This window comes from Bombus huntii, chromosome 2, assembly GCF_024542735.1.
Source record: "Bombus huntii isolate Logan2020A chromosome 2, iyBomHunt1.1, whole genome shotgun sequence".
Lineage (NCBI taxonomy): Eukaryota > Metazoa > Arthropoda > Insecta > Hymenoptera > Apidae > Bombus > Bombus huntii.
Window position 1 is genome coordinate 11,167,324 of NC_066239.1, and position 22,572 is coordinate 11,189,895.

Genomic DNA, 22,572 nt, shown 5'->3' on the forward strand with positions numbered 1-22,572 from the left:
GGTATCAAGGAATCAAGGAAAGGTGAAAAAGGTAAATCTACATAGAGAAAGTACTTGTATATAATTGCAGACTTTTCAGATTATCAATATTTTTTACAGTGCAACTTAAAAACTTTTATTAAAATATTAAAGAAAAGAAAGTTAAGTCGTTGACGAACAAATTTTATTGCCATCTTCTAATTTATTTTTCCCTGAAGCATCACTAGCCTTCTGCTTCCTCACACCATATCCTGTATAAGACACGTAGCATTTACGTTTGTAATTATCTAGATAATCAACGAATTAACGATGGCCACTTATTTTTACATATCCTGTTCTTGTTTCTAATACTTATTCCGAGTGTTTATCAGATTATTTGATGTCGTCATTCTATTCGTAAACCTTGAAACTGGTCTTTAAGGTTTATACATTGGTAAGAGGCAGATAAAAGGGTACACACGTCTGTTTCTTCAGACTATAATTTTGATTGCGTGGGAGGAGCAAATAACCACTGAAGCAGGATTTCTTTGGTAACGTTTTGTAACGCGACGTGAGTGGAGATGGTTCGATGGTGTTAGCTAGAGATTCAAATTGATTCTCGGAAGTAAAGCTTGAAGCAATAAATTTTATGCACCCATAAATCATTGATCTTGCGCAAGTAGTCAAGAAGAGATGTACCAAGGCTAAAGTATTTGTTGTTACACGCCAAGGATCGTCTGTGTAATTTTTCCCAGAAGAACGGAGGAACGTTTGGTAAGATGAAATGATCGATGATCAAGGATCTAATTATTATCTAGAATGTTCTAAGTTCTATGATTTAGAGTTTCTACGTTTTACGGTTTAATAACAAAACAGTTTAATAATAATAACTATACGCTAAAACAATGAACACAAACATCTTTACCTGATACAAAGAATTGCCAGTGACATAAGCAGCAATATAGTGCGATCCGAAGTGCTTGATGAACCGAACCACGCTGGCAGTATCTCCAACAGTGACGTTTTCTGTTTCCCGGAGAACAGCCTCGTCCAGAATCATCGAGTCTGCTGTAACAGCCAATTTCTGATTCTCACGGAACCTGGCAACGCGTACCAGCACGTAACAATGTTCACCGGTGATGAACGACGAGTTGATGCCCAAATGACGAGCAATGGCCGCCTTGGACCAGCTGGCGCTAAACGCTCGCCATGGCCTTTCCAATCGTTCAAACGTGAAGTCCCGGAAGTAAGCTTGCAGAAGTTGACGAACATTATCGCAGAACTCCATATGAAAGTCTCCATCGAACACCGCTGCCTGTTGGCGTTGTTTGGTCGTTATGGGGGTTGGATTCCTGAAAACATCTAGGGTCGGTTCTCGGAAGATCCAAGTATCGGTGTCGTTTCTGGGGACCACTCTCATGCTGATGCTGAGGTAACCGTAACGGCTGAAGATGTTGACGGCGCCGCCGAGACGCGGCCTCTGCGACCCGTTGCTGAGCCGTACGCCAGCCAGCAACGAGATCATCCACGCCAGGAGCAAGAATCGCGTGCGTGACCACATCTCTCGCGGCTGCCTGCGGCGAAACCACCTGGAAACATACGATGAGATTGCTTCAACACTGAAATAATATCAAGTGTGTGATCTTATATTGTGAACTAGGATGGAAGAAGCTGGGAATATAAAGGAGTTTTGGCGAGCTGGAATCTTTCTTTATTGAGAAAGTTATATCGAGGATATATTTTTTTTTTTTGGACTGAAATAACGTTAGGCGTGAAGTTGGATGGAAGAAGCAGAGAGCATAAAGGATTTTTGGTGATCAGGAATCTGTATTTATTGAGAAGTTGTATGGAGAATAAATTAAACAAAAAAAAAAAAAAAAAAAACAAAGAAAATGAGATAATATTGAATACAAAGTATGATGAAACTGGAAGTGTAAAGAATTTTTGAAAATTAGGAATTTTTATTGGTTATACGTAGAATAAGCTGGGAGAAAGTGGTACGGAATGTAAAGAAACTTTAATGATCAGGAATTTTTATTTGTTAAATGGGTTTTGATTAAAATTCAATTTCTGATGAAATTGAAAATAAAAATGAACAATTTAAATTTCCAAAAATCTAAATGCTGAGATGAATACAAGTTTCGAACACGAATGAACATTTACGCGTGGTTCTGAAAGAAGATGAGTTCCTTACATAGGAATCGTCGGTAAGTATCGATTCCACTAATATAAAACATAAGAGGATTGCAATTTAGCGGATACCTAAGCCGACCGCGTTTCGCTTTGTAACGTCTTTGCAGATTCTTAACATTCCTTCGCTGATGTTTCTTATCGTAACAACTTTCGCTAAAATCTCTGACATTGTAGGAACCGTTAAATATGTTTCACTGGAATATGAAAGTTTGCTAAGTGCTTTTTATACGGATTCTATATTCATTAGAAACTTTCGATATTTCTTTGTTACAGTACTTAATTATTTCTATCTCGTTATATGGTACCAGGTATAAACATAACAAACTTTAAACATTTATCTTCGAATGAGATTTTTTTTCATTTTGAATATACTTTTCTACAAAATACAAGTTGGCACGCTACACTGAAATATCAATCATGTAACAAATATAAATAAATATACAAATAAAAATAAATATAATTAGAAACTAATTTTACGTACAAAACGGAGCAAGCATTCAAATATATTTTAAATATTCATTTAGAAGGTCTAATTGTTCCAAAAAAAAAAAAAAATGTTTAGAAAAAACTATGATCAATAGAAATAATGAAAATATCAAGAAACATCTTACAGAACCGATCCTCGAGACAAGTAGCAAACGACACAAACTTCCTCACACCATCGGCAACTTCATTCACAGTTTCGCGCCACAATTAATCGAAACTACTAATCCCGCGATATCAGGAACTTGTCCAATATAAAAATAGATTATCATTAAAATTATACATATATGATATACAAGTTACACAAAATGTTACAAGTCCTTCTTAAAATGAACCTATGAGTGGCGGAACAACTCGTGTACTCAGCTGGAATCTACCGGCGCTTCGAAACCGCGAGTGCACGCGCGACGCAACGAGTCCGCCGGTAGATCGCCACGAGTTATCTCGTTTTGTAGGTCTAGGTGCACATCGTCGAGGCATTTGCAGAAGCAGTACGTGGCCTTCATCCCCACCTGTCTACCGGGCAAACACGCTGGTCTAACGCGGTTCTCCAACGTGCGAAGTCGGGTCTCCATCGGCCGGACAAATGTTTCAAAAAGTTCTAACCCCTTCTTTACGAACCATATTGCTACCGTAATAGTTGCTATGCATTAGGCCCTTTCTTTCAAAAGTTTCTTCCGTTTTATAAGGAAATAGTGGATGCACGAGATTTGCCGTTTTATATTATTTTATCGAATTACGCACGATACATTTTGTTTTATCAAGATAAAAATCACAACGTTTGACTGATTTGGTTTCATGTTTCTATAAAGATGCGTTGTTGTAAAAGACGTGTCTATAAGAGAAAGATACTTTTCGGACAACCTAATACAAGGAATTCGCCGTAAATATTCGCTTCTGTCATAAAAGTCAACGTTAATTTTGCCAATGATACCTGGACAGTTTTAGTATTTGCGAAACCAAACAGCCCGTGACTCCTCGCTATTACGCAATTGGTAGTTATAGCGTTAATAACATTGTTTTATTACCAAAAGAATATCATTGATTTACAATCTCTCAAAATTTAGTCATTTGGTCTACAGAAAGTTTCCTCAGAGAAGAAGAACTTGTCCATGTATATCTTCTAAAGCTTTGAGTTAAAGACTTTGAACTTGAGATCCTTCGACATTTATTATATAATTTATTATTCATTCGTAAAATATTCGTAAGATATTCGTTATGAATGTCACTTAACATTTTCAAGTTCTTACGAATTCTTGCATTTGTGCGCATTCTGCGAGACTGATGCAGCCTCGGCTTGATCCTCCTCTCAATTAACTTAAGATCCGTAGATTTTTTGTCTTCTGCAGGCTCGAGGAGGATATGCAAGGTTCCGGGCTGCGGTCAATCGTTCGTCTCGGTTGGCCGCGTGCACGCGAGCCCGTTCATCTTGATGAATGTCCACGCGACACGATTGATCGTTATGCACGCAGGCTACGATTTATGCACCGCTCTGTGTTAACGGTATATCGCTCGCGGACTGCGTTTGACAATGAAATGCCTCGAACCATTTACTTCCGTATTGATAATTGGAGAAGACGTAAAATTGCGTTGAAGATTAATAAAAGGTGAGACATTTTAAGATTCGCTCATTTAATAAAAATAAAACTAAAAGAAAAATCAGTTATATAAATACATAAATCATGATAAAATAAATAAAAGATGATGACTTTTAATTTTTTTAACTATGCGTCATTTCGGAAAATCTGAAAAAATTATGAGTTAATACGTAAAATTGAATTAAAAATACGTAAATGAGTTAATACGAAAATACGAAATTAATACGTAAAATGTTGATACGTTCACCATCTTCTCTTCCTTTTCTTCCCTTCTTTTTTTCTTTCTTCTTTTTTTCCCTTTCCTTTTAGTGGTCATTTTTTTTAGTGTGTTTGTGTGTGTGTATGATCGACCTTCATCGATATTCATTAACATAGTAACATAGTAACAGGTTATTATAATTTCTCTGGTTATTGATTGTTTTACGACGCAATTATTAAATTACGTATTTGCGTAAGAGGAGTTTTTTCAAGATTAAAATATCAAGTGAAAAAATTCGAGGAATAATCTTTAGAGAAAAATCAAGTTAATGATATGACGCAAAGAATGATTGGAACGTATCTTTGAAACAATCCGGAAGTGATAAGAAGAGTACGTGATATAGCGACCAGACGATTGCAATGTTGCATTGCTGCAACAGATATACCACTTTGAGTATCTTGTGCGAAACAATTTCGTTGTTTTCTTTCTTTCTTATATTCAATGTTTAATAACCTTTTACTACAGCTCATTGAAATCAGCTAATAATCCTATTATTTTACAACTAGTAAAACAAGGAAGACACGTAAACCTGATGAACTTAAATATTAACTAAATATAATTCTGAAATTGTTGGAAATCTTTCAATTAAAAAAAAAAAAAGTAACTATCGACCGATTATAAATACTGGCAGAGGTAATTAAATTTTATGTTAAAAATTCCAAACTTTTGAAAAGACCAATAATCAATAATTGAATTTATCGGTTCACTCTGTATTCTAAAGAGCATGGCGGAATAAGCATGTTAAAATGTGTACCGCTAAGCCAAATTAAACTTGTGACACGTCAATCGAAAGAGCTTCTTAGGAAAACCATTCCGGCAAAGTTTTAGCCATCTAGCCCCTATTATTAGTATAGTTATTAACCTAAACACGATTTAAAACTTATGCTTGGTTTATTTTTTGTTCTACCATATGGAGAACTATGAAAAAGATCTGAGATGCTATAGCCGTGACGTTACATATCTGGCAATTTTTCCACATTTTTCCTGTGCTATTTCTAATCTATTTTTTAAAAATCAGAAATGTTTAAAAATGCCAAGTTTGTATTAGTGTTATTAAACAATGTATAGATTTCTGTATTTATACAATTTATATAAAGATCATATCATATGAATATTATATGCAATTCTAGATAATTTTATTTTTATTAAATATGCGAATATTAAAACGTCTCACCTTTTACTAATCTTCGTCGTTGTCAACGTTGATCGCAAGATTTACTCGTTCAACATTGAAAGTTTTGTTGAGTATTTCAGCAGGCCTTATCGTGTACGCGACATGATTTTTATATATAGAATGCGATAAATAATAAATTATCGCAGCGATGCGTGAGGAACAAAAATGTCTTTCTATTCTCGGGCAGTCAATTGAGTTTGGTATGTTCAGTGCTGCAAATAATTATAAATTCGAACATATTTTCTGTATACGCTTTATGCAGTACTTGTACGTTTTATACTGTTTTTAGTGTTGACAGTGTCAATAGTGTCATATCATTACTTTTCTCCAAATAACAATTTAAAAATCTTTCTTGCTAGATCCGATCGACTATCTCAAGCAGTGTGATACTTGCTAGAGGTAATGGATTCAAAAAATAATATAGAGCAATGTTGTTTGAAGGAAAATAATAATGCATGGCTGCTAGAGAATAAAAAGTCACTTTTGTGAATGTGCATTGTGCAAACAGTAATGGCACTCTTGGGTTTTAGCTCGCATATCGCTGCGATAATTTACTATTTATCACATGTTGGATATATAGCACACATTACAAGCTTTACTGAAATACTCAACAAAGCTTTCAATGTTGAGCGAGTAAATTCTGTGATCAACGTTGACAGCGACGAAAATGAATAAAAGATGAGACACTTTAAGATTCGTTCGTTTAATAAAAATAAAACAAAAAAAATCAGTTATATAAATACATCATAAATCACTCTTACAGACATGGAAAGATAAAAGATGATGACTTTTAATTTTTTAGCTACGCGTCATTCCGGAAAATCTGAAAAAATTATGAGTTAATAAACGTTATAGATAGCTTCTACTATAAAAACATAGATGTTGTCATTTAATAACGCCAATAGAAAATTGCTATTTTCCATTTCAATTATCCTTCCTAATTTTTAAAAAATAGATTCCGCACTGAAAAAATGTGGCAACACCACGGCTATAATAGCTCAGATTTTTTTCACAATTTTTTATAGGGTAGAACAAAAGAAACCAAGCATAGACTGTAATGTTTAGGTTAATAAGTACCCGAATAATAGGAGTAAGGTACTAAAGGTTTGTTGAAATGCTTTTCTCAGCAAGTTCTTTCGATTGACGTATCATTAGTTTAATTTCGCTTAAAGGCACCTTTAACAACCACCGTCTTTTTTTTTTTTTTTTAAATTTAAATATAATTTTAGTTCCAAAAATTCAGCTTAATATTTTATCCCTTCAAATTGCAAAAAATATTCTATTCCAATAGGAAGCACATTAATTATGCCACAAACTTTCCATAATAATCTAATAATAGGCTTTATGAATCTCTAAAAACTTGCTTTGAAGGTTAATTCGTCGAATCTTCGCCTACCTCTTTTTGTTCCATTTAACGACGTCTATGAAAAGTCTACTTTAAGAACGAGGCTTCCTAGTAATATCGTTAAACGCTTTCGCTCATGCATAGATCGCGTAACGAACGAAGGTTGTGCTAAGCCCTTGGATTTCTTCCAATCTGGCAATCGTCCTAGCGACGCGAATGTTTTGCAACGATTTACATCTGAAGGAATATCGGCTGGTAATTACTTGTTGAACGTTTCTCTGTCCAAGGAATGTGAACAATTACGCGGTTGGCTCGGGTGTACATTTTATGTTTGCGTTCGTGACTCGAATATGTTGGAGGAAGACTACTTTCTAGTATGTTGTCTCAATGAAAATGTGCAAATGCAGTATTCGATGATTATACTAATCCACAAAGTAAATCATCCTAATTTATACCGTGGCTCTAAGCATAAAAATTAAAATTAGATTATAATAGATGGAAAGAAGAATTCTAGTGAATATATGTTTTATATGTTATAGTTTTAGTAAATTTATTATTTTATAATCTTTGAACATTAACTTTTATGTATAGTAGAGCCTCTCTTATCCAAACTAATGGTAGTATAGTAAATAATGAATTAAGATTAATTGACAGATTCTTCAAATATTTATGGATCCAATATCTTTTTGGCTGCTAAGTCACATAATTTTTTCAACATAAGTAACCGCATAGATTTACATTCTTTTTGTACTTAGAGCCGTCGAAGTTTTTCCTCGAATGCCACGAATGCTTTGACAGGAGGAAGCGCGTCTCAATTATCACGTTCGTTTGCTTTTTCTATTTGCATAAAATCGTCATTATTGACGTCCTCGTCGCAATAAAACCATTTCATTACACCGGTATATTTGAACTTTTCCTATTATTCCCGGCATCTGAGAAATCTATGTGTTTTAGATAATTGTCAATACCACGTTTTCGTTTTTTAGTGTCTACAATGGTGGCTTTTCAACACCATCTATTTCTGTTAATTCCGTTGCATCCGCATTATTTTCGAGCTTTTTAATTATATCGTATTTTATTTATAATCAGAATTTTCCTAATCGAATAAGAGAAAAAATACATTGTATATGAACAGTAATTCGGATTAAGTTTGGATTAAATTTCTCGTAAAGAATTTTTCAAATATATTTGTCTGATATTTAATTATACTTTTGTTGCTATTTTAGTATTTAATATTAATCCTGCTCTTTCCCGATTGATTTATGGGAATTTGGGTGCTATTGCATGAAAACGTGTGTATTGAATAAATGAATAATGGAAATGAGTTCAAAGGAAGACCGTTTCAAACGAAGTACCGTATTGGAGCATCAATTAATACGGTAAAACGTGATTGTTTCTCTCAAGAGCGTAGCCATAACGAGGAAGAAACGGAAATTCATAAGAACTTCTCTGGTTTAAAAGCGTCATTCCTGGAGTATAACGTTTCTTGGAACGTGTTATGCTATAATGTTACATTTGTCTCGTGATAAAATACGAAAAATAAATCTCTGGCATTTATGATATCGTTAGAACGCGGAAAGTCATAGAATGTCATTCACGAAATTAATATTGTTACTATGTTATATGTGCACTATGTTTAATGGTAGCATGACAAGCTCTTTGCTAATTCATCTATTGGAGTTATTTGCAGAATTAAGATTAGAATTTTACCTTAGAATCTGTCATAATCTCAAAGTGAAATTACTATGGAGACACGTGAAGTAATTAAACCACCGTTGAGTAATAACATAGTTTCTAATATTTTTGCAGAAGAAATATCTAATTTCACATCTGTTTTTAACATACAATAATTGGCAAGTAAGAAGTTGCTACAAGCATCTCATATAGAATTACGTAATTCTGTCAATTTTAACGGAGAACGAACAATAATTGCAATATTGTATTGTAAATAAAAAAAAATTTATTAAATCTATATCTAATATTAAATTATCTAAGAAATAAAAGAGTACATTCATAAGCCATTATGTAACATCTGTGAAGTAAGTGTACAAGAAATTATACAACGCACAAGATGTATAATGTAGGCGATGAGAAATCGATATTTATCATTTCAGTGCCGAAAGTTAGTCTGTGGATCTCACAGGATCTATGGGATCCAAAGTTCATAAAATCATCTATTAATTATTAATTAACTACTGCGCTGAATTTTTGATACTACGTTGCTCAGATTTCATAGAATTAATGTCATAATGTAGGGTCGCTTGCATCTTCGTTCTAACGTTAGGATTAAAATAATACGAAGCATAATGTTCACGATTTATCGTCGATGATGACTTATTGTGTTACGAGTGCATACTGTAACAAAATGTTACAGCAGAATGAATACAGGCCTTAACAATCGGGTACTGCGAGATGAGAGTGAAAGTAGAATTGAAATCTTCCACACGATATATCTAGACTGTGTACTTGCATTTTTGGATTCTTTTTATTTGCAACACGATATTGCAATTATTGTTCGTTTTTCGTTAATATCGACAGAATTATGTCATTTTATACGAGATGCTTGTAGCAGCTTCTTACGTGCCAATTATTGCATGCTAAACACAGATATGAAATTAGATATTTCTTCTGCAATTATGATGACATATATCAGAATGAAGGGCCGAAAAATGAATAAGAAGATACAACAAATATTCACAATCGTTCCATGTTTTGCACTGATATTGTTCAGAATGATTTCCTAACCCCAATCATCTCAATTTGTTCTACTATTAATAATGAATACCAACTACTACTAATAAGAATCATTCCAAAATCGAAGTGAATCTTTTATTTTACAAAATCCATATGTTTCTTAACATTTTTTATATAACGATCCAAAGTATTGGAACAAAGTTTGTGACATCGAAAAGAAAATAAAACTTTCAGACCCTTTCTACTGAAAACTTTTATCAAAATGTGTAACAAGCATCTACCTAAAAGTATTCTTCTCAAAGAAACTATTACTAGCTGCAATCAAAAGATTGGTCAGCTATTATATTCTAAGCATCCTTCCTTGATGAAAGAACATTCACACCTACGCGTTATAGACTTACATAATAGGAAACTATTTGTCGATTTATCTCGAAAGGAAGATCGTTCCACATACCTAGATTCACAGTAGCTGTGTTGCAAACAAAAGTTGCCATACATATTCATAAGATTACAACAAAGGGTTCATCGCGTAGAACTGTCGGCGCCTCAAGGTGACCTCATCCTTTATCATTTTAATATTTAATAAGGCGAGCCGCGTGAAAGTGCACTGCTTTTCGACGTTGACGTCCAATATGTCGATACGAAGAAGATCTAGCGTTTGAAATAGAGAAACTGAATAGAAATCGAGATTTTTCCCTACTGAAAGTTATGAGCGTTAGAAATTGTTTCTACAGTACGAGAAATCATAAAACAACGTCGAGATCAAACGGGAAGATAGTTTTAGTGTAGAATCGAGCGACAACAAATTGTTCAATTAAATCTTAAAATCGTTCTTCTATAAAGGACCAGAAAAATTATTTATCGTTAGACTGCGGATTTTTATGTAAATTCATAGTTTTGATATAATTAAAAAAATAAAACCTCGGTCGAAAATTGTTTAACCTATCGAGTATTACAGAAAACGCTATGTCTTGGATATTTGATATATTTTTTCATACTACGTATGTGCATTTTGTGAAATCCTACGCTTTCCAATTTCCTATAAATATATTAAAATCTACGTGTCTTACTTTTCACCTATAATCTTCGTATACTAAACAACGTAATATACAGCGATTTAATCGTCGATACACGCAATACTCTAATTATTTCCAGCAAAGTATAGGATTAAGCAAAATTAACGCCTACAGGAGCGTATAAATACAGCTTTCAACAGCCGTAAAGCCAGCGTGAATGGTACAATGGAACATTATGCAGCGCGCATCCGCTCAGTCGAGGATGTCGATGCTTCCAAATTAGTGAAACGGAAGTGGAACAGGTTCCACTTTCGCCATTCTCCATTAAGCGCAAGAAAGTGGTTTGTCACCATGATTAGAAGTTCACGGACATACTAAACAGGTGAAGTTCGCACGGTGCACGCATTGTGCACTAACCTAATTGACATTCTCTTTTATTGGATTTCAAGGATAGCGAAAGGGAAATTTATCGATTTATCACAAACAACTTTGCCTAGTCATAGATGTAACGGTGTTAGGTTTTAAGCTATTGTTCCAAACTATTTAAGACAGGAAAGTAATTCCGGTTCGACCATTGGCGCGCGATAAATATTTACTTTCGTTCGAGCGTAACGTTAGAAAGTCTCGTGGAATTAAACGATCGTAAACACCATCGGATGTCCCTGCACGCTCATTCTTGCGATGCTGCTCCAAGAGAGGCATACTTATACCAAACGTTGTGTAATAAGTGTTATGCATCGAACGATCGTATGGGGCAGACATAAAGCGAGATGTACGACGTCGTGGTCTTCTGAAAGGTACATTTCGTAATTTCGCGGGTGTGTAAGTCACGTGCGTGTCGCCGTATTTTATTCCTTAAGAATCGCTTGGAATTGATGTGCGTTCGATGGTACAGCATACGAGACATTAGAAATTGCAGTTTCGGTGGGGGAATAATGAAACGTTGAACGTAAGACACAGAAGATACGCACGTAACCGTTCATTTGCGAATAATTTGTTTTATAAGATGTTGTTACGTATCTATCGATGGCTTTTATGATGTTAATTAAATGACATTTAAGGAGTTATTTAAAGACTACTGCGTACAATGAATCAGGTAATTCGTTAGAAAGTCGAAAGTCCGAGTAGATCGAATAAAAGAAACTTACGGAAAATATTTATCTCTTATAGAATTTTGTTACAGATAAAGAAAAAAAGTATCAAGAATCAACGAATGATTTCATATTGTCTGGTAACATTGTCAAACTCGAGTCAGAGATGCTGTTGTGATAGTCATGAAAAAATTACCAGCTTTCTATGTTCTAAAACTTTTCACCTATCTTAAATATGGTCTTCCGACGTATATTTATGATGCTTTTTAAAACACCACTTCTCGAAAAGCGATTTTTCAAAATAAGAATAAAAATAAGTAAAAATAGAAGAAACCAGGATATCGAAACTTTTTTTAACGATCAATCCTAACGTTTACGTCACAGCAACTACGACGAACGTGTCGACTGTCATCGATTCGAAACAGCACCTAACCGCAATGACGATCGCTCGAATCGCTCGAAGCACGTACCTTTCGCCTTTCCTTGTCGAAGAAACGATGCTTTGAGGATACAACAGAGTCCAAGAGGAATATCGTCGAAAAGGAAACTTTCGTTACAAAATTCGATGCGTTTCCGTGCGATGAGCAGCCGCGTCATGAAAAAAATCACGATTGAAAGAACAATCGAGCGCTCGCGGGCGCTGCGATTCAGTTGTCGTTGGTACAAGAAGCGAGAGATCTACGTGACGTAGAGGCAAATGGGGAGGAATTACTTAAGTAGCGTGGTCGTGTGGTCGCTGGGGCCACGAAAGGAGTCTTTGCGCAATGAATTAGACACCGGAAGCGGTGCCACAGACGAATTATTCCCGGGTGAGATGTCTTTTTCACCGACCATCGTCTAACACGAATTTTATCTACTTTGTCCTATACCGCGATGGATTGAAATATACTACACGACGATATTTAATTTTCATAAATTATTACGTAGTATTTGTGCATTTTCTCTCTCACAATATTATCCAAATCATTCGTATTGTTGAAAATATACTTTTTCCTATACCGCGATAGATTGAAATATACTGCACGACGATATTTAATTTTCATAAATTATTACGTAGTATTTGTGCATTTTCTCTCTCACAATATTATCCAGATCATTCGTATTGTTGAAAATACATCGGTTCGTGAAATCTATCTTATTTTAATCGTTGTTAAAAATAGAGCAACATCGATAACCACTTTTGACTACCTTGAAGCTTATATGTTATACAATACAATCGTTACGTATTTTTGATATGCAAGTTCAAAGATCTTTCTTTGATCTCTACCTGTATTTTATGCAGAAGCACTATCGTGCTTGCGATATTAATTAGTAGCAATAGCGTAATATCAGTTCAGTTGTGATATAAAAAGTTATTCGATGGGAGAATTACTTAGGTTGCAGAGAGTTTATGCTGTAATGGTTTCGCTTCCTTTACGTCGAGATTGTGGAATGTGTATAGAAATCGAGATTGATATCATCGTGTGGATGATGGAAGGAAGAATAGTGTGTTTTGTACCGTGGAAAGAAGCGATATTTTCTGCGAAGAGTTTGCCAAGTCTAATACACTATGTGATTCAGAAGATAGATAGTTATTCTTGTCTTTAGGTATCTATGTTTGCTGAGAAATTTTTATTCGTATACCGCTGTATGTGGCTGCTCGCCAAAATCATAAAAAATTTTTAAATAAATGGAACTTTCTTCTAAAATTTCTTATTAAGTTCAGCATAAAGATACACACGAAATTGCTAAATTTTGCAGAAGTTCTACAGAAATCCTAGCGACTCCGCAAACATGTAAATTATTCGTTACATTAGGCACTCCGTATAATTATCGACTTTCCCGCATCCACTTTCATCACCGTACATTAATTTACGAGCATAACAAGTCGATTCCCGCGATTTAGCTAAATCGAGGCTAGTTAACTGAATTCGCAATTCGTATGCACGTCTCAAGGCTTCTAGACGCGACTTGCGTTCTCTAAAAGACAAAGAGTTTAGAGAAAGGGAAAGAGAGAAGTATAATAAATGATTGTCACAATTATAGCGCTCGTGAATCACGATGCACGTGCACTTTAAACGACGTGACTGTTATTTGCTGGTCTATCAACTTCGTGTCCAATACGGTTCTCAATGTCTACTCCTAAAATGGTACGTCTGAATGAAAGAAACGAGAACAGGTCGTTGAAACTGGATTTCATCTAACAGGTTCGATCCGAAACTTTTGCCTACTTTGGGGAAATGAAGCGATTGATGATAATGCACTGAAAGTGAATTATCACGACTTGAAATAATTTTCCAGGTCACCTTTTTTTATACGTTAAATCGATCTAACGTGTAACTCAGAAATTGTTCGAATTTTTTTAGAACTCGTTTTTACTCTGTCTATCTATGTTATTCTATCTTATTACTGGTAACTTCATGTTGGTATTAAATCATTCATCCGTTAGAATCGTTAATTCTTAGTTGTCAGATTAAAGCATAATCATCTACGATATTTCTTCAGAAGCAAATTATAATGAAGACACTAAGAAATTAAACAATAGACGAGATTCTTGTGACTAATCTTTATGATTAAATTTGTTATAAATAGCCGTAAGTTCGTGGAGTCAAAGCTATTGAACTCATGGTTTCTGGCACAGACAACCCTGAAAACTTCAAACACGCAGAGGTAGATAACTTCAAACATACATAACTGCATCTCATACAAATGACTTCCTATTCTTCGAACACTAACTTCGATGTGACTCATAGTGTTAAAGCATGAATAATCGAAGATTTCATGGGATCACCAAAAGTTCTTAGAATTATATCAGGTTATAACTCTTCCCTGTGTGGTCCACCCTGTACAATATATCAAACCTACAAGAACTCTATTATGAGAACACGGTTATGTCTCACGAATTCCAAGCAGCGTACCAGGAATTCCTTACAGTCAAGTTTGTCACTTCCCAGACTCGTAAAAACGCATAGTTATACAGGGAATTTCCAGCTTTTTCCTTACTGCTTTTTATCAAATCAGTAACTGCTATCAAAAATGTACTTCCTACGATACTGAAATTCGATGTCGTAGAAATACATGGAACGCAAGTAACAAAAGATCATGGCATCTCCCATAAAGCACGATATTTATGAGAAATTTTCAAGATACACAAGTACACGAAATGCACACGACAAGCAAAATAGAGCATTTTCTATAACGTCAAACAGGCAAAACTTTCACAAGTAGAAGCTTTTCATCTAAACTCTATATTTTTAATGACATTAATAAAAATATAAATTTGAATAAATATCCGCATTAGCCTGGATTCGACGTATATATTCCATGTATCGGACCTGAGACATACTTCGACTCGTATCATCTAATCCTTCATTCTCTGTAAAGATACTTTGATCCATCTTACAACAATGCCCCTTGTCTTTCACTTCGGCGAACACATCAATCTCGTCCCTCGGTAACACGGGTGCAGATGAAAATGACGTGTTCCCTTCATTCCCAGCATTGCTATCGTATGACGGATTTAGAAAGGGAGACACGCAATTCGTAAATAGAATCCGCGGTCCCGTCCAACCTGGTCGCGATCAATTTTCTTCCTCGGTGACTGTTTCATTGGTTAACGGTAACGCACTTAACGTTACTAATACGCCTGAAATGCATAAATGATTGCGCACGCGTTCGCGCCATTACTCAGCGACGCGTGCCGGCTGCACGTGTATTTCAAGTGTATCGAATTTACCTGATCATCGATCGATCGCACTCGATATTCGTTAAAAATTTAATTTCTCGTATTATTACTTAAACTTGCCACTGAGATGAAAAATAGGTGTTTATGGCCACCTGCCACCACTGCGCCAAACGCGATGTACGCTAATAGGACACGTTATTGACGATTCTTGCCAGGTATAACGTGGTTTAATTGTCTATTCCGCATACAGATCTGAGGGCTCTGTCCTTTTCAACTGCCTGCATTGGGACATTAAAGAGTCTTGTTTACCTACAGTACCGGACATGAATTTAAGACGACTACCTTCCTGGTAGATTATCGCGCTATATTATAGATAATAAACAATCAATAAATAACCAATACGTTGTAGATAATAAATGAGCAAATAAGCAATTGTTCGTTATCGAATTTCATCCTATTATACGCTATTAAACTTCGATTCATCGGAAAATAATACTTTTCCTAAATCTTGTACTGTCCAGTTATACTGTTGCACTTGTTCTCTACAGTCTTGTTCTTCGGCGAAAACAATTCACAGTTTCTGGCTGAATATTGGATAACTTCGAATTGTTGATTATTTAGTACCGATAATATAACGACAATACTCAAAAATTGTTGTCTTCAATTTTTGTCTGCTACTGTAGATAGATGGCGCGCAGCATTAAGTAATTCGTACCATTACTTAACTGAAATAATTCAGAATTTTTCTACTAATAAATTTTGATATATCAGAAATGAATAAGAATAGAAAATTAATCATTTTAGTCTATATTTATGTACAATAATCACGATAAGTTTATAATAAATGTTAGTAACAAAAAAAAATAATAATTTCCTAAAACTAACAATATTTAGTGTAAAAACGTAGCGGCAATATCTAATCAAATAAATTTGAAGCTCCTTTAACAATTTTAGAACTATATCGCCAGTTGAGCCACTTAAATTCATTGGAAAATAGATCTATGGAGTCTATAAACCAATAAATCATCCTTTCTAGACCATTGAGCTACTAAATTTCATTCATTAACCATTGTGCAACGTGACAAAACCTATGAAAGAACTGCATAAATTTTTACATGCACCGTTACCGATCTACTTCTATTTGTCGATCGTTCGATCGATCTTTTTCATGCACGCATGTACGAACGAACTCTGTGTGAAAACTTTTACGAATGTCGTATTACAAATTCATGATTTCAATGCACAAGTGCATAGGGATCTTACTTGTATTCTGTCTCTGACAACGGCTGGGTAATTCGTTTGATGGATGATTCAATAAATTGCGTCCGTGCCTGGGATACAATTTTGTCGTGTCGTTGGTAGGATTTGTGCGTACGAGTTAAATGTATCGTTACATGTATCGATCGTGTTGTACATGAGAATGATACTTTTTACTGATCGTTGCATTACATTGGTAGAGTTTATTAATATGGATGCTGTTATATTGCAGTATTATTCTTGTATATCGTTATGTTGGCATCATTATGTTGTTGAATATAATATCGTTCTATTATTATGTCGTTACGCTGATGGTTCCTGGGATGTTACAATATCTACTCAATCTTTATATGATTGCACTTTTGCCTTGTTTCTCTCGTGTTACAATGTTATTGTATTACGTTCAATCGTTTTTACTTGACATTTACTCGCTAACGCGCAGAACCTTCTTTCCTTAATAATTAATATCAATCGTAAACTATTAACAATGTTGGAGAACGTTTCGATCGAATACAGTTCTTCCGTGATATAATTATGAATAACACCAGTAACGATTGTGTAATATGATAAATATTTTGTTGAAAAAAGTCGAGATCCATTGAAATGAGAAAACGAGATCTCTTTCTGCAATAAACTTCTTAAATACAAACGTAATCAAAGCGAGAGGCTCGATGTCCATCGTTGGTGTGCGAATTATACGAGGGTCAAGAAGTCCAGCTGGACTTACCCTACCGGATCACCCAAGTTTATTCCACTTCCGTTAATCGACATTCCCCCCTACATCGTAGAGACTATCCCTTCCACTATGAAACTAATTGTTATGGGTCACTGACTGAATACTTGTTGCAAGACAGCCAAAGATAACGCGAGCCGCCGACGTTGCCGTTCCAATCACCGCCACACTTGTTGCCACTGCACACTTGTTGCACTAATTCCATCGAACCAACGATCCTGTGGTGTCGTCCCTAATTGTTTGCTTGAATTTATCTTTCTATCATTTCAGCTTTTTTTTTATTAGAGTCAGAAGGTTGATTGTACATTGTTATATCATGGTTATATAATAAGTATAGATATATTACAAATAAACTGTGTGTGTGTGTGTGTGTGTGTTTATACGATTTTATGTTTTTACGAATACGAAGAAATGTAATATCTCTTTACGCTGATAGTAGGACGGTAAACGTATTAATTTTATTTGTATCTTTTCTTTGAAGTCAAGGCATATTATGCAGTTTCATAGAACTTTTATTCAAGATAGTATAATTTTATGGAGATACTATGAGTTCTGTTAAACCATTGTACGATCAATTTTATAGTAAACTTGAAAACTTTTGTTTCAATTCACTGAACATCGTAATAATTATTAAACATTCGATATTCTGCTTATTTTTGCCTATTATTTTCGCTTATAAGTTTTGCATAAATGCATAAACGTCTATAATCTAATTGCAAGGAACTGAGTTATTGATCCATTAAATAGAGAGAAAAGCGTTTGAGATGTTAAATCAAAGATTGCTGAGAATTTAAGTTCATTAAAATTACTACGGTTGCATGTTTTAATATTAGTTAATAACTAATTATGTTATAAAATTAATACTCAAATGTCAAATGTGAAACAGAAAGAAAGGAAGTTAAAGGTTATATGCGCATACGATTTCCAATGCATAATAATATGCATATTTAATGATATATAATTGTATATGCGATACACGTCATCCTTTTAATCGCTTAAGCTCTATGATCTCTGACGAATGAACTCAAGAAGCATCGTTGACTAAAATTTCCGATAACATGTCGCAGAATCTGCAACGTATAATATTACTCCTGCGTTGCTCGAATTTATTGCTTTATTAAGAACTGATAAATTCTAAATTTAAGTATATACTTGAAACTAGTTTCTTACGTTAATACGGAAGGAAATTTCTACTTCCTACTTTTCTAAAAATAAAGAATTAAATATTGGAATATCTATTTTGATACATTATTAAGAATAAATTGACAACACGTTAAATAATCGCAGTAACAAATATCGAACTAAGGAAGAAATACGGAAAAATATATCAGAAATAGAACCAATCAATGAATTACTTTTTTTATCATTTGTACACAGTTTCACGTGATAGGAACATTTAAATTGGTTTCTCGAATCCAGGCTGATAGAATATGATGTTTCCCTTTTTGTTACAAAACATACGCAAAGAGACCATGGAAAAATCACAGCACGAAGCCACGTGAAATATGACGCCGTAAAGGGGGAACACGTATATATCTAAAACGGAGTCATTTGCGTGCAGCACTTTGTGTCAGCAACTCGTACTTTTTATCACAAAGCGTACATTTGTTTGCTATAATAATTATATCTGCAAATTATATCTCCGTAAATGAATTACGACCTTCGACCTTAAATAATCGTGAAAATTGCACAACTTATCCTTGACACAAATTGCTAATAATAATAATTGCTAATAGCTCGACCAATTTTATTATTGCATAACTTTTTAAATATCCTTTATATGGAAAACAATTGAGATCTCCACATCTTTGAAAGATACAGATAAGGAAAACTTATATTAGAATCTTAGTATTCACCTAAAGTTTATGTTCGCGTTATCTCCGAACAAAACAACCTGAATTGCTTATTTTTCGATAGCAAAATGTGCTTGTCAAGTGTAAAAGAAAATCTAATTGCACTAAACTATAGTAATCAAACAGTTGGCAAGAAAATATTTGTTGTTATCTAATGAAAGTTTCGCAACCGATAACCATGGGTCATCGGTGATCCACGAAGTATGTTAATTGTAGATATCGTGACATCGTTTCCACTCTCTACTTTTTATCCAACCTCGATACGTTAAATAACAAATGTACTAATCAAGCATTCTATTATTAGTTCGTTCAACATTAATAAGACCTCGATATTTACGCAACATTTTCAATTGGGAGCCGAATAAGAGAATTTGGTGGATAACGCGGTCGAGGTCATTCACTCGACCGACGTACCGTATGTATGTAAATTAATTTCGAGACAAACGCGGTCTCGAAAAGCAAATGTTCCTTTTATCTGGCGACAAGACAAATTATGGATATTTTACAGCCAGGAAATCAGTCTGCAAACAGCGGCCTGTGTTTCGAGCTCGGCAACACGACCACGTTAATCGCTCGCTATTATAATGATAACTGGAGCAGTTCACTTATTAAATTACTCATGTTTGTGACTTGCGACACTTGCATCTGAACCTTCGTAACCTCGTTCGCAGACGTTTCGAAAATCTCTATTAGACACACGCCGATTGGAATCCTTAACGAACATTAAATATTAATCGATTATATAAGTAATTATATAAATAATAATCGATTATATAAATATTACGATCAAGTCGATTATATTCACACGGAGTTGCAAAGCTTTTCAAGAGCTTTGTTAATTCTTTTACGAATAGAAGTAAGAAATTGTATAAAACGTAAGTTATTTTGAAAGCCTTGCTTCTTTCGTATTCCACATTTTTCTTGCAACTTCTTCTCTAAAATTTAAAACAATCTATATTTATATCTATGCTATAACTATGATTCTATATTTATTGAAATTTAATCGAGAAATTCTGGAACACGATCGGTGTATTTAAAGGAGAATTCAAAAAGAACGCGATTGAAAACATCTTTTTCGAACGTTTCATGATATTTTCAGCGACACGAATATTTCTGTTTTTCCGATCTGTTTTCATTCGTATACGCGAGTCTCGCTTTCACATAGAATTCTGTAATAAAACGTACGTTTATCAATGATATGTCCTCGAATAAACAAACATACACTTTGCAGCAATATCGTTATTTTACAATTAAATTATTCGTTAAATGTTCCATGATAAACGACTTCGCACCTCCATGTTGTCGTATCACGACAATCAATACTGTGAATCCGGTGTCATCCGTCGCCAACGAGCCATGATCCATTAGCTAGCATCCTAACAATTTGTGTTTACGACGCGCTACGCTCGCAGGAATTACACATACGTCAATATTGAACATGCCACCGTTTATACAACTGATTGATAACGAGTCCATGGTATCCATGATATCCGTCAGCGACTTTACGCGATATCCCTCGTTGTACCATCGAACCGCATATCGCCATTGTTAAACAGCTCGAGATTTCGGATATGCGACGAAATTTCCTTGTACTTCACTGCAATTACACCGGCTACGGAAAATATCGCCATAAACACCTATTTTTCAAAGAAGACCTTTTTTATCATTGAAATTTCATTTTCATAGCATCAAGTTTTTACAATCATACGAAATTATATTATTAAATAGTAGGAGATTTAATATATTCGTATTTGATTTAATTACTACGTAGATGCTGTAGCAAATATAAAGAGATGTGGCTTCTTGTAGTCATCGTGTGTATTTTTTGAAACGTCAGTTTTAATGAATTTTATATTTTATTTGCATATTAATGCTTTTTGACGTGTTTTCTACGTCTTGAACTGTGTCCTTAATTTGTAAATCATCTTCCTCGCTCTTATCTCGAAAGTCGAAGCAAGACGAGATTTTTGCAGGTTGACGGTGCAGTCTCGCTTATTATTCTTTGCATTGTCGTTACTGAACGACAAGCGAAAGAAGAATATTCGTATACCTTTTACATCTTCGGGAACCAACCTGGCATTTACGGAGACATTTTAAGCGTATCTTTAGAACCGTGGAGTATAAGAGCACCTCGTTCCCGCGAATACTTGCATGCATCCATACACTCTAGCATACTCCACCGTTTCGAATCTCCCAACGAAGAAAAAGCAATCTTCTCTTCCATCTGCAGACCCTTAGTTCATATCGTATTAACGCGATTGCTTAGGAAAGATCAACGAAATTTCTTCGCTATTTTTCACAAGAGTAAATAAGAGAAGAATTCAGAAAGCAGCCTGGCACGTATCAAGATTAGTAACATTAAGAAAAGGTTAATATTTTTAAAGCAATAAATTCGAAAAATTTAAATATTAAAATAGACGTCTCGATTTGCCAATCTTTTTACAAAAGCAAAAAAGCAGTAATCGTCGACATTTTTCACGAGTGAAAAAAAAAAGATAAAGAACGCATTAGTAAGTAAGAATTTGAATGGCAAAATGAGGCATCGCTATTTATACCTGCTAAAATATTTCAATAAAAAAGGTAGTTCTCGTCAACCTTGGGCAAACTTTTAACGCGCATCTCCTCGTCGTCAATTTCCTTTACAGTCTTTCGTGTAATTTCGACCGTTTACGGCTATTCTACAATGTCATTGTGTTCGATCGTGGTTATTATTCGGAAAAAAGGATAAAAAGAAGAAAATTGTTCGTGCGAGGTTGCACGTGCAATTCTCTTCTGTCCACTCGACAACACATCCCGTGACATTTGCATGACGACGCTTACGATCATCTTGCGCCATGGATCTCTTCCAAAGGAACAGCGCTGGAAGAAGCGAAGATCTAGTGCCGCATGAGAAGCCAATCGCGTCAGTGGTCACGTTTCCATCGGGAATACACGAGCGATTTTGCAACGGCTGAATACAGACTTTCAGAGCCCAACGTTTCGGAGGAAACCGCTTTCGTATGGTCTTGCAGGCGGTCGTTAGTCTTCCGAGCGGTTACTTCAGCGTTGTTCAAGGAACATTGTGTAAACGCGAGGATTATTAAGGTTCGTTGCGATCCTGTTGATGCAATCCGGACGATATCGATTATTGATGTTTGAATGGTTTTGGTAATCTTATGCTCAGCATCTGATTGATCCTTCGACGACCATAAGTAAAATAACGGATAAAAGCAAGTAAACGCAAGACGAAACGAAATTTGGAAAATTGAGAATTT

At 34.9% G+C, this 22,572-nt stretch overlaps 1 protein-coding gene across 4 annotated transcripts in view; it reads right to left on the reverse strand.

Annotated features, from left to right (window-relative positions):
* LOC126875869 (torso-like protein) overlaps nucleotides 1-22,572 on the reverse strand; it is a 32,723-nt gene that overhangs the window by 1,295 nt on the left and 8,856 nt on the right. For 2 of the 4 annotated variants that reach the window (XM_050638777.1, XM_050638782.1), the window contains exon 2: nucleotides 884-1,547. In XM_050638777.1, coding sequence (XP_050494734.1) covers nucleotides 884-1,519 — 636 coding nt within the window. In that variant the 5' untranslated portion in view covers nucleotides 1,520-1,547. Of the gene's footprint in view, nucleotides 1-883; nucleotides 1,548-2,762; nucleotides 3,067-12,281; nucleotides 12,417-22,572 lie in introns of those variants that run through there. The other 2 variants (XM_050638788.1, XM_050638784.1) reach the window with 2 other exon arrangements.